We start from the raw sequence: 13,734 nt of genomic DNA, 5'->3' as shown, positions 1-13,734 counted from the left end.
AGCATCTGAATCCTCGGAAAACCGAATCAATCCCAACTTGGCAATAAAACAAGAACGAAAGAACATTAGCCATCATCACAACAAGTTCACAGAGGACACGGAGGGACTAATTCACTCCTAGACTTGTCTTCTTTGTTTATGCCTTTGGCAGAGGAGGAGGGGATGTTCTGCTGGAGTCTATAAGCCAGCACACAGACCCCCACAGCATAATAACAGAGAGGAAAGAGGGCCAAAGTTGCTGCATAGTTTGTTTTTTCAGTGGAGGGGGGAAGAACACAGGGATTACTGTACAGTACCTGTGGTTCAAGGTCACAGTTCACATTACCATAGTAACTGATTGTGTAACAAGATCAAAGTAGGGCAAATTAGGAGCTGATTAGAAGCACTATGTGAAAACTTTTTAAAGTTTAGATTAGTGTCAGTCAGTCAGGGCTCGAGTGACCATCTCACTGAATGCAGTCATTCATGCACACACACATATATATGGCTACACCAAGAATCGTCTGATCCCCGTGAGAGAGTTTATTTAGTAAGACAGCATGTGCTTGGGAGGAGAGGGAAAAAAGGGAAAATAATCAGCAGTTCAGACCAGTTCAGACCAGTCTGGCCGAGAGCTTACGCTTTCATCTCATTGTTTCAAGTTCCCTGCAATGAGCTCTCGCATTCAAAGTTCACACCGAACGAATGAAGTTCGGGGAAATGCTGCTTTAATCTCATCTAAAAAGTGCAAAGGTGTATTCACAGATTGATTTGTTCACCTCTTCAACAAACATGAGCATGTTTGTCATTGGATCTACAGCCAACAGAACATGCGCGGCTACATTTTGTGTCCTGGATAGAGGGGAAAGGAAGAATCCACCAATGACTGTGCTGCACTGGTGATACAGAGAATGACTTACAGAGCGAAACATACAATTAATCAGACTGCACGTGGACTTTGAGCCATATTGTTTAACGTTAGCGCTCTCAGTTATGCAACTAATATATTGTCCCTCAGCGGGGATATCTGATCCCACGTGTGCAGTGTCTTGCCGACTGTACATTTCGTAACTTTTCTGCTTGTACGCTCTCTCTTCTTCTGATTGTTTTTCTGCCCATTAAGCAGCGCCTCCTGCTTCTTCCTCTGACAATGAGAACGAATGACCTAGTTTCCTCTCACAGACAAAGAGGAGCCTGTTCGGTTTGGAAAGCCTCCCTCTCTTTAATTTTGCATGAATGGAGCTAATTAGTCAGTTCTCCTTAAAAATGCACCATTAAGAAAAAATATATATATAAACGATCGAATATAAAACACCTCACACAGATGCGGGACAGACTGCTGAAATCACAGAGCACACAATACTGTAACATACACACGACTTCTGCTTTTAAGCTCTGTGAAAAATATACTTGACATATTTAAAAGAATTCCTTCCTTTGTATTCCCATCACCTTCTCTGCCATTACAGCATTTTTCTGCCCGGTTCTCTAAACCCTCTCCCCTCTGTTGAGCCCCTCTCTATATAACTAACCACCTCCTCTTGTCAGCAGGAAACAGTGGTTGCAAATTATGTAAGAAGGCCCCCTTTCTGTGATAAGAATGCAAAACAGCTGAGCCATGTGAAGAGCTTTGCGACAGCTTCTCCTGTGTGAGCAGAGTGGCGCAGCGGAAGCGTGCTGGGCCCATAACCCAGAGGTCGATGGATCGAAACCATCCTCTGCTATTTTTACTCGTTCCACCCAAACAGAGATTAGACATCCTGCACTCCGCACGGACGATCTGATATCCTCGTGTTGGCGTTGTTCCCATATCATCATAATAAATGTTGTTCCAAGTTCAACATTGCAAGTGACCAATCACCTTCTTGTGACGTCACACTTCTGCGACTTCGAAATACCCACCTTAAAACAACTTTTCTTCCCCCTAGCATATTTATATTGTTGTTTCTGAATACTGTTCTTGTATTTGTTTATCTATGCATACAATTCTTTTGTAAGTACAACACCATTATTGTAGTACTGTTTAATTCCATTTGTATTGTACTGATGTTTAATTAAAGGTTTAAAAAAAAATTTTTTTTCTTCACTTGTGCCCGCCTCTGTCTGTCAATCCAGCGCTCCGCTTCACTTGCGAGAAACCGCCGCCTGTCCGCCGAATTTGTAGTCCTTTTAGGATACGTTTCAAACGGTAATTCAATTCAATTCAATTTTATTTATATAGCGCCAAATTACAACAAAAGTCGCCTCAAGGCGCTTCATAGGTACAGAGAAAAACCCAACAATCATATGACCCCCTATGAGCAAGCACTTTGGCGACAGTGGGAAGGAAAAACTCCCTTTTAACAGGAAGAAACCTCCGGCAGAACCAGGCTCAGGGAGGGGCGGGGCCATCTGCTGCGACCGGTTGGGGTGAGAGAAGGAAGACAGGATAAAAGACATGCTGTGGAAGAGAGACAGAGGTTAATAACAGATGTGATTCAATGCAGAGAGGTCTATTAATACATAGTGAGGGAGAAAGGTGACTGGAAAGGAAAAACTCAATGCATCATGGGAATCCCCCGGCAGCCTATGTCTATTGCAGCATAACTAAGGGAGGATTCAGGGTCACCTGCTCCAGCCCTAACTATATGCATTATACATATGTTCCTCACTTGGCTTGCTGTTTGTTTGCTAGTGATACGCTACTTGACGACAGCATTAGCTAACCAGTGTTCTCTAGACCAGCGTTCCCCAACTTTTTTGGTGTTTCGTGGCCCGGGGGTTGGGTCAGGCAAAATTGCAGGGACACCGTGTAATTGTTGTCCCTGGGAGACTGTGTAATTAAAACATTAACACGATGGCCCAGGACAAATTTGTAAATTTCTGGATTACTGTTAATCTCCATAGAATCAAGAACTCATGTCCAGTTTCACAGCTATGGACCAGTTAATTATGTTTCCAGGTGATATTTTGATTCACACAACCATTAGTCTAGGCCTTTTAGTTCAAATTCTATTCACTTATGTTTGTAAAATGATCAGGGAAGCTACTGCAATTTTGCCTGACAGCATTTTTATGACAGCTATATTCACCTGTACATTTATTATATATCATAATACATTGACACGCAATTCTCTGTCTGGAGAACACTGGTTCGCAAGTAGCCTATCACTAGCAAACAAACAGCTATCCATTTCAAGGAAAATATATGTATAATGCTTACTGTTTATTAAAGAAAAGTGTCTTGAGTGGAATTCAAATTGCTGGATCGGCGGACAAAAGGCGGTTTCTTGAACAACATTTGTTTTTGAAGGCGGGTATTTTTCGAAGTCGCAAAAGTATGACGTCACAAGAAGGTGATTGGTCACTTGTAATATGGAACCTGGAAAAACATTAATTATGATGATGTGGGAACAACGCCAACACGAGGATATCAGATCGTCCAGAATGGACATGCAGGTGATCTATATGGACCTGAATATGACATTGCAGCATGACTACAGCCTGCTGAGCTGAGTTTCTTAGTCTGTCATTTGGTATGCTAAACATTTTTCTTATAGTTTAGCTGGTAATTTGCCAGAGAGACAAGCAGAACCAATAAAGATGACAGCGGACCTGTGAGCGTCAGCCTAAATTCAGAATCTTGTTCAAAGCTTTGAGAGGAAGGCTTTGGACCATTGAATATGAGGATCTTCAGGATATTTTGACAATTTCAAAGCCTTTGTGTTGCTGTAAATAGGTGAATCAGATATAGCAACTAAACATGCCTCTGATCATTACATTTATATCCTATGGGAAACAGATAAAAGCTTAGGAATACAGTGGTAGGGGATGTTAGACAATATGCACAGCTGGAACTTCCTCAGTACCGTCTGTTGTTGTTCACTTTGTTCTATTGTCTCAAAAAGGGTATGTCCAACACTTTTATGTGCCTTTTTTTTCTTTTAGCGTCATCTTTGATGGAGAATATGTTTCCTTTTAGCATCACAAACACAGTTTTGGGGGGTTTATATGAGGAAAAACACAACAAGTCATACAAATAAAAATGAATATCTTAATTTAATATGTTTAAATTAAGTGTCTATGCTGTGTTGAAAACTACGAAACATTAGAGCACCCCCTGGAGTATTTCCCTGATAATTACATGTTTAATACAAGTTGGGGGCATTTTTATGACTGTGACAATGTGACTAATCAACGGTGACTGATCGACAACAATATTAAAATTAAAAAGGTAAAGTGAGTAACATTATGGTTACAGTGGATATGGATACGGTTGATCCAGTTCTGACTGTTATCTTCATATATTCATAAAATTATTGCTACATAAATTTATATATCTATATATACTTTTAATATATTATTTCATCTTACTATTCCAGTTTTAACAACATTTGAAAAAACTACCACATATTGAATGGCCAGAGCCTTTCTTTGTGTAGTTTGCATGTTCGCCCCGTGTTTGCGTGGGGTCTCTCTGGGTGCTCCGGCTTCCTCCCACCGTCCAAAGACATGCAGTTAGTGGGGTTAAGTTAGTTGGTAACTCTAAATTGCCCATAGGTGTGAATGCGAGTGTGAATGGTTGTCTGTATGTGTTATCCCTGTGACTGGATCCATTATAGCTTCTTAGATTTAATTTATATAACAAAGAAATAAAGAAAAAAGTACGTAAAAACCCATGGACTCATTTTTTTAAAGTATTTTTTTAATGTTTAATTTTATTTTCATGTACCTACTGGAGGAAATAAATTGTTTAACATTAAACTGAATAGTTTGACGTCTCGTCTCTCCTACGTAATCACGCATTCGTACACGTCACCAACCAGGAAATGAGTACATCCACGGAGAGGAGGGGCGAAAGAATCACAACAGAGCCTTTGACCGTTCGCGTTTTGTGCCGCTAAAACCACAGCGCCGTTTTTCTTTTATTGACGAGAGCAAATATGTCACGAAAACTCAAAGAAGACTATTATCGGTTCTTCTCCGTTGCCGACCCACGCACACACGAGAAGGGCCACACCGAGTACAAAGTGACGGCGAGGGTGAGTTTACACTGTTTATCTCTCCTTAGCTACAGCGTCATTAATTGAAACCTATCGTAGAGTCGGGTGTAATCATGCTTAATGACTACGTGGTTAGCTGTTTTGCTTATTACTTGACAAAACGTATTTTAACTTGAAATGCGTAGCACAAATGTGTTAGCTTAGCGCTGTTCTCTTTGGTCTTTTACATCAGTTAAAAGTAAGTGACTTGGTATTATTATAAGTAGTGTTCATTTCTAACGAAGTAGAGTGACAGGCGCCCGCAGCTAGCTCATATAAATAAACAAATAACTATACAACGGGCCTTTTATTTGAGGCAGTGGTGCACAATGAGCAGCCCAATGAAACAGAGAGAACTTGTGATCCAGTTCATGAGCACCCGCATGACTACAGAGGCATGCGTATAAAGTCAAAGAGGATCAAGCACTCATGGCTCTCCCTTAAATTTATCATTTAAATCGTGGCCTCTGCAGTGTTGCCAAAAAGCAAATTTGCTGTGTCTCATTGTTAAACATGCAGCCAGTTAAGCGAGTTTTACTTTATATTCTGTCATCTGCAGTTTGTGTCCAAGCGTCACCCAGAAGATGTGAAGGAGGTGGTTGTGTGGAGGAGGTTCTCAGAGCTGAAGAAGCTCCATGGGGAGTTGGCCTACACACACAGGAACCTTTTCAGAAGAGAGGAGGAGTTTCCACCTTTTCCCCGAGCACAACTTTTTGGTACATGAGTAAAGATTGTGTTATGCTTTAGATTCCTGCGGAGCCTGTCGTGCAATTGTTGTGCTTAATGTCTTTCATTCCTGTTTTGAGACTTTCGTCACAATTCTTGTGACATTTCCTGTCAGATTTCCTTGTCTTTATGAGAAGTGACATGTTTAGGGTCGGTCTTTTTGCTTTGGTTTGTGAGTTTTGCCCATCGTGGGCTTTACTTTAAAGCAGCTGTGTTGTTTGTTTTTGCTGATGAACTGAGGGTTGTCTTGTGGTAGTGTGGCCGAGCGGTCTAAGGCGCTGGATTAAGGCTCCAGTCTCTTTGGAGGCGTGGGTTCAAATCCCACCACTGCCAGCATGAGGTGCTCTTTTAAAATTTCATTATTTACAGCAGGTAGCACCATTTATTTTAATCTGACTCTTCCTGACAGAACCCCAGAGGGATTTGTGTCTCTATTTAAATATCTTGAAGTGACTCATGAAACTAATTATCTGAGAACTGTTCAAAATGTTGGATCAGACCTTTCCAAAAATGTGCTATATGTGCTAAATTTGTTATAATGAGATGCATTGGATATGCTCTTTTAAAATTTCATTATTTATAGCAGGTAGCTCCATTTGTTTTAATGTGACCCTTCCTGAAAGCATTCGAGGGGAGCATATGTATGTGTTCTCTAGAGATGCTTTGCCTTCCTCCTGCACTCTATTTGCATGAGTGTTGAAAATGAAAAGCAGCTGTGCTGTATTTTTTATCAGATCATGCTGATGAGAAAAGTCTGAATGGGAGGTGGGCAGTTTTGTGGTAGTGTGGCAATTATGCAAACCTGAACTCTCTTTGGACCTTGTTGTGATGTGTACAGCAACATCGACCAATCAAAGTTAATTTCACAGTTAGCATGTCAGAACTGTGGAGTACAGTCCTCCCTTCAAATGTATTCTGAGAAAGCTAAAATGAGGTAGGATAGTGAGTCGTAGCCTTTCAGCAGGTAGTGTGGCCGAGCGGTCTAAGGCGCTGGATTAAGGCTCCAGTCTCTTCGGGGGCGTGGGTTCGAATCCCACCACTGCCACTTTAACATTTTGATTTGGCAGTGGAGAGAAAAAAGGAAGTTTAAGACACACCTCTATTTGTCTTTATTAGAAGCATCATGTTTAGGGTTGGCTTCCTTGCGAAACATTGTGTGTAAAAACTCAAGTGTAAATATGGTTCAGCAGGAGCAGCACATTCCGGGAATGGTGCGACTCCCTGCAGAGAGTTTTGTTGTCGATGGAGACAGTGTCAGGTAACTCAGTCTGTGGTCCGCTGTTCCTCATTCTCATGTTGGTCCGTCAGCCAGCTGAAGAGAAGAGCAAAGTTATAGTACACAAAGAGCTGAAGTGGCTTCATTTTTCAGTGGTTACTAAAATCAAACTGCAAACGCAGCAAATCAGTTGAGCCATACCTATAAACAGTCATGATTCATGAGTTCATTCAACTTTTCATGCCCTGCTTAATATGATGGCAGCAGTTTTAACCTCGACAAATGGCGATTACTTAACACTAACGCTAACGGCAGCTTCAGAAGTGAAAAAGAAATTGTAACACTTCCCTTTTGTCTCTTGTAACTTTAGGAAGGTTTGATGGGGCTGTGATAGAGGAAAGGAGAAAAGCAGCAGAGGCCATGCTTCAGTTTACTACCAGCATTCCTGCTCTGTATAACAGCCCACAGCTGAAGGAGTTCTTCAGAGTAAGACACACTCAAGAGAGGCACTCTTACAATCAAAATCAACCGTTACTCAAATTTTAACAAACATTAAAAGACAGAACAGAAAAACGAAACGTGTGCCAGGTTAACATTCGTTATATTACCAGACCCCTTTTCTCTAATGCTGCCACTCTATCCCTTCCCTTACTCAGGGTGGTGAGGTAACAAGGCCTCTGGATGCCACACCTCTCTCCTCTGCGGGGCCTCTGCCTCCTCCTCTCATCCCCCTCCCCAACCGTAGGGCATCAGACTGTGAGCCTGCTGAGGAAGAGGAGGGCAGGGAGGCTCCCACTTTGCCCCAGGATCTGGGCAATAACCTGAGCTTAGAAGTGGGAGAACCAGAAGTGGCAGCTGAAGCCTACAGTGAGATCGGAGGATCTCCAACAGAAGAAGAGCAAGAGGAGCTTAGCGACACAGAGCTGGATGACCGAGGTAGAAATCTCACAATGTGTGATCGTCTGTTATGTCCTCATTTAATTCTTATATTCTTACCGTTGTTCTCACTTTTTTGATCCGTGTTTTCCCTCCAGTCCCATCTCCATTCACGGACCCCGAATCAAAAGAGACCCAGGAAGAATTCGACTCACTGTTTGACTCTGTGGCTGAAGGACTCCCATCCCCAAAGGAAGAAGTTCCTCCTCCACTATCTGATAATGACTTGGCTGTTTTTGATCCTTGCTATAAACAAGGTGATGCCAAAATAAATGTGAATGTAATCATATAAAGCTGATTTTAGTCTTCCCGAATATGTGTCTTATCCATTAACGCTTTTACTTACTGTGTCAGTGGATAAGAAGATGTCTGTGATCAGTGTTTTTTGAGGCTTCCTGATAACATATACTAGTGTAAATGTCTTTATACATTTATGCTGGAGCTCTATTAGGACTTAACTGCTGTTTCTGGTTAAAAGCATCACAATCAGTGATTTATTTTAGATAGTGACTTTTTAAAACCTAACAAATAAAACTAAAAACAATATCACTACTACTACAATATCTCTTTTTCTTTGATTTACAGATAGATCCAATTCTTCCACCGACCACTCAGAGTTATTCTCACTACCATCAAACAGTGTGGACGGAGAGGACGGGGGTTACTTAAACCAAGCTGCCAAGGAGCTGACAGCTGCCATGGAGAGGGAGAAGGAGGGAGAAATTAGTTCTGCCATTTCTGGATACAGGATGGCAGTGGATATTCTGATCACTGGAGTACAAGGTGAGCCCTCAGTGTACAAAAGTATCAGTGGGTGGGTGGAGAAAGAGAGAGATACTCCTGTAAGAGGTAAAAATACTGATGAAGGAGCTGAGGAGGTGGTTACTACTACTACTAGGTGGTTGTCGCAGTGGTGGAAAATTAGAATTACTAATCTGCTGTGAGCATTCTGAGTTCAACAAAAACCTTTTATGTTTTTTTCACATGGAGCATTTTACTCGAATGCTCTCTGTCAATGTCTATTTCTGCGTCAATTATTAAAGCAGCTTTGTTGCTATGGCAATAGACCATGAAATCAGTTTGTCAACTGCAGAACCTGCAGAATGCCAGACGGTGCACCGTGTCCAAATGAAAAATAAATTGTGCGGTTAGGTTTACAGCTGTGACGCCTCACCGACCATATTCAAGCACTTTGTCCGATGTGCTGCTACCACGCCGATAAATGGCGCCGTTAACAACTTTGCTCAACAACACTATGTTTCCGACACTTAGCTCTGTATGATGTCCATCAGATTGGATGTGCCTGTTATGGACACCTCAGACACAGAGTTCTGCCTTTTGTTTACGAGGGGGGAGCCAATCAGAAGAAAGCTGTATTAAACGGAGAGGTTGGGAAGCTGTAATAGCTTGTCTCAAACAAATAAATAAGGATTATTTTCATATATTCTAGTTGAGTCCAAGAATGCGAAGTTAAGAATGAGCATAACGTGTCCCTTTTGTTGTCTTTGTCAGTCTCCTCTGTTCTGTTACACTTTTCAGATAAACCCTCCACATGTACAATATTATACACTAATCATTTTTATCACTGTGTCTATGCAGGAGACACTGATCCAGTACGCAGGGAGTCTGTGATGCGAAGGACGGCGCAGTACCTGAAGCACGCTGAGATGTTGGTCGAAAGGCACTCCTCACCCTCTCACACTCACACACCTGCACATGCAGAGGACCACTAGATGCACGTTCGTGTATTGACGCACAATGTACAATATAGGAGAGAAGCTGGAACACAATGGAGCTCAGGGTCGTGGCATACACGGGCATGTCACGCAAAGGCATACTGACGAAAAGTAGAGATAAACAGTTTCACGGATACGTGCACATACGGACATTTGGACCGTGGCATTCCCAAATACAACCGCATCCACGTGGAAATGAAACTACATGGCACAAACATACAGACCCACACGTCTGAGGTACACACTACAGTACAAACTGGATCTTTAGTTGCCTTTGTTTTGAAAAACTTGTGACTCACAAAATCTACATATACAGAAACTGAACGTAGCTGTTAACTTATTGGATTAATGCATCTCTTCTTCTTTTTGTCTTTCCTTTACATTGTCCTCTTCTTGAGCACAATAATGTATAAGTGTATCAGTGATTTACATTTTTGCACAATCTTTTGTTAATAAATATGATTTTAATTTAAGTGAGTAAGATTCCTTCGCTTCTTCGCTACATTTTGAAACACTGGCTTCACTGCTTCAGCCAACAGTGTTACCAAGTCTGTAACTACAGCTGTCCACAATCAGTCAATCAATTCAAAATAAATGTGGTTTTACTACAGGTAAGTAGTAAAAGTGCAAACAGTGTCAACACCTTTGTGCTATTTGGAATAAATCACTCATTTTTTAATAAATTAAACTGAGATCTATCTTCTAATTACCTGTTTGAAATGAGTACACGTGACATAATTGCAGTAGTCACATGAATAAATCCGATTTTGAAAACGATGGCAACATATAAAAAGTACATTAAATCTCCCTAAAGAATGGTTGTTTTCCTCAGTAAAGATGCAAATAATCATTTTGCCCCTTAACAGATCCAACTGTCTTTTATTATCTAATCTAATAAGGGCACACAAATAAATTATTAAGGGGATTATGTTGTTTTTAGGCCTTTCATGGTCTTATATTTGTCTTTTCGGTTCAATATAAGTAGCAGATAGATAAAAGTGTGCCCATTTTGAACTACAAATGCTGAATAATAGTTTTGCGTGGTCTGCTTTGATTTCACTGTTTGGCTCAGGAACTGTTCCAACCACTGCTGTGTAACGTCATGTGCTAGCTGGAGCAGGAGCCTGACCAGGAGTCATGCTAACCATGCCACCTTGAAAACACTGATTCAAACTAAGTAAGCTTGGATGATTAAGACCAGTGTGACAAAAAAGTACTGGTCATACCTGTAAAACAGGTGTCTCCCTGTTGCAGGCATAGATACTGAAGGTTTTATCTGTCGCACTGCATAGGGGGTGGGTCATACTGAGCATTTGGACTATGAGGGCATTCACTTCATCCTGTTTCTATTTGGAGGAATGAGACTATTCCCAGTGTCCCTCACAATCGCGTTGCATGTGGGTCTGCAGTAGCAAGGCATTACCTCTGAGAGGCACTGTTGACTTATTGGATTATAATCACTAACAAACGCTGTAGTGCAGAAACTCATGCTCCCTGTTCATGTTAAAATCAAGGTAAATGTCATATTTGTTTTTCCCAGATGAACAATTTTGAGCACAAAGCAGTGAACTGGGGAGGAAACTGAAACCTACTTGTAGCCGAACTCTTCTGCCTTCAGCTATACTACTTAATGAAAAATTGATGCTACAGGTTTTGCTTTTTTGCATGCCGAGTTGGATGTTAAAAAAACGGCAAGATGGTCCAAAAAATAACGTTTAGTGACAGTGACTATATCTGCATATACTTGATCAGTCAAATCAATTTTTCATGCATTTTTGTGACCAAGTATGTAAATGAAGCTAAACCACGATACGCACCGACTACCTTTTCGTTAGGGGATATTTTGGATGTTTGACTAAGAGGAAAGAGATGAAATGCCCAAAAAAAAAAGATGGAAAAGAGAAAAAAAGATCACAGCCAGCACCAGAATCCCTTCTCTGGAGAGGAGAGAGGGATTGAGTGAGCGCTGGAAGGACAAACAGATGGAGAGGTGACAAAAAAAAGGGAGGCCAACGAGAGGAAAAGGCTACCCTTTCTCCCACCACATCGAGGGGTTGCAGAGTGTGAGACATGACAGAAAGGACGGAGGAGAGGGGAAAAAAGACGGGATGAGATTAGAGGATAAGCAGAGATCATCCCTCCATTGTTAAAGGGATGGGAAAAAAGGACCCTCCCTCTTCCTCTATTTTCCTCCCCTCCACCATACCTCCTCTTTTTTCTTTTTGCATGCTTTGTTTTGACCATTGTAGTGAGCTTGAAGTGGATGGAGGGATGGCGAGAGAAAGCAAGAGATAACATTGCTCCATCCTGTTATACATCCCTCTTTTCCTCTCATCTCTCCACCTCTCTACCTTTCTCTCCATCTCCCCCTCGTTCTAGTGCTCCACCTGTGAAATGTAGAGGATGTGAGATAGGAAGATGGAGAGACAAAGAGATGGAGGGAGGGTGGGAGGTTTGAAATCACAGGGGGGGTAGAGCCTCACAACATTAGCATGCTGAGAGTGTCAGCACTCTCCTCTTTTTTCTCTCTCTCTCTCTCCCTCCATCCCCATCCCTCACTCCGTCTCTTTCTCCTCACTGGTCACTGCAATTATACCATCAAAACACTCCAGCCTGAGAGCATAATAGCTTCCCCCTGTGCGTGTGTGTGCGTTATCACGAGAGATCAAAAGAAAGAGATGTGTGTGTCGGTGTGCGCCTGTGTGTATTTGTGCATAATTTAGTGCCATGCATGGTACATTACGTGTGCATGTATGACATAAAGGGCAGCTATGCGTGTGTGTACCCATTCTGGATTTGCAGCATGTGTGGGTGACATGAGTGTGTATGTTTAAGTATCTTTTTGAGTCCTGGCGACTAGAAAAACTGCTTCTCCAACCCCTGACCAAACACACTCTTAAGCGCACTCTTAAGAGACCCACTTTGCATGTGTGTGCGCGTCTGCCGAGTTTCTATTTACACACACTCGCTCGCACTGGCTCACACTAATGGATGCATGCAGGCATACAGTCATGCCTCTGAGAGACAAACCGTTATGACCTACATGCCCAGTGGGTCATCATCAAGCCAAACTGCACACTGTGACACCTTTGGGTGTCTATACACACACACACACACACACACGACGCACACACACTTTCTCTGACTGTTTTTATTTTTGCTCTCTCAACTTCCTCTATTGCGCTTCCCTTCCGCCCTCTGTGTCTTCCTTTTTCTCTCTTGTTCCCTAACACACACATACACACTAACCCCCCTCTGTGAGCTTGTTATTCCTCTGTCCATTCGTTTCTCTCTGTCACCTTGCCCTAAGCTATTTGAGTACACTTCTGCCTCTCGTTCTCCCTCTCCTCTCTCTGTCTCCCTCTCTCTCACACACACATGCACGCACAACCATTTGTTCTCTTTCTGTCTGTCTGCTTCACTCTCACCCTTTCCAGCCTGCCTGTCTCTCTGTTTCTGCCTGTCTTGACATATGTTAACAGCCTCTCTGTGTCTCTTTCAATTTGACCCAGAGCCTGAACGTCAGACAAAGCGTATCACTAAAAGCATGCAGGAAGAGTTTCAACATTTGAGCAAAACTCAACCAATTTTAGACAGAAAATTCAGTTTTCTTCATCCTGATGAATCTCATAACACCCGGTGATAACTGTTTCTGTTTCCAAGAAGCCAAGGGGAGCCAAAAGCCTGCCTTCAGACTGCAAAGAAGGCATGGACGTCCAGGAAGGGTTTAATTGAAATATGTCATTGAGTTGCATTATGGGAAATGTAGGATTCAGTCTAGTATGTGTGCTTACTTCAGAAATAGGTGTAATCTATGAAAACCAAGCAACCCAGTGACACGATCAGACTTTAAAGCATGTCGCACACACACCGCAGCACCGAAAACCATCAAACGCTACAATGAAACGTCTCTCATGAGGACAGCCCTGCAGGAAACAAAGTCCCAGTGTTACCTTTGCTGTCAGTGCATTCAGTGGAGTTACCAGCCAGTTAGCTGGAACATTGTCTGATGTTATTAACAGGAGAATGATCCAATTTGCACCTTGAGGCTTTTTAAAGGTGAAGAAGGAGCGATATTGAGTTCTGCAATATCTGCTGACCCACCTGTTAAAAGGGAGTT

The 13,734-nt window shown here is 42.1% G+C and overlaps 1 protein-coding gene and 3 non-coding genes across 4 annotated transcripts; all 4 read left to right on the top strand.

The window, feature by feature from the left end:
* Positions 1–1,631: 1,631 nt before the first annotated feature.
* On the top strand, positions 1,632–1,703 carry trnam-cau (transfer RNA methionine (anticodon CAU)). Its single transcript has one exon. It is a non-coding gene; the product is annotated as a tRNA-Met (tRNA).
* Positions 1,704–4,787: 3,084 nt separating this feature from the next.
* On the top strand, positions 4,788–10,082 carry snx15 (sorting nexin 15). Its single transcript, XM_005748020.1, has 7 exons — positions 4,788–5,000; positions 5,560–5,716; positions 7,313–7,428; positions 7,599–7,878; positions 7,977–8,135; positions 8,464–8,661; positions 9,478–10,082. The coding sequence occupies exons 1-7, from the start codon at positions 4,902–4,904 to the stop codon at positions 9,609–9,611; spliced, it is 1,143 nt and encodes a 380-aa protein (XP_005748077.1). The 5' UTR covers positions 4,788–4,901; the 3' UTR covers positions 9,612–10,082.
* trnal-aag (transfer RNA leucine (anticodon AAG)) lies at positions 5,978–6,059 on the top strand. Its single transcript has one exon. It is a non-coding gene; the product is annotated as a tRNA-Leu (tRNA).
* On the top strand, positions 6,690–6,771 carry trnal-aag (transfer RNA leucine (anticodon AAG)). The gene has a single exon. It is a non-coding gene; the product is annotated as a tRNA-Leu (tRNA).
* Positions 10,083–13,734: the final 3,652 nt, after the last annotated feature.

Source organism: Pundamilia nyererei, unplaced genomic scaffold (assembly GCF_000239375.1).
Source record: "Pundamilia nyererei isolate P.nyererei 1_Seehausen unplaced genomic scaffold, PunNye1.0 scaffold00211, whole genome shotgun sequence".
In the NCBI taxonomy this organism is placed as follows: Eukaryota; Metazoa; Chordata; class Actinopteri; order Cichliformes; family Cichlidae; genus Pundamilia; species Pundamilia nyererei.
The sequence above is the reverse complement of the archived record's forward strand: the minus strand, read 5'-3'. Positions and strand labels throughout refer to the sequence as shown.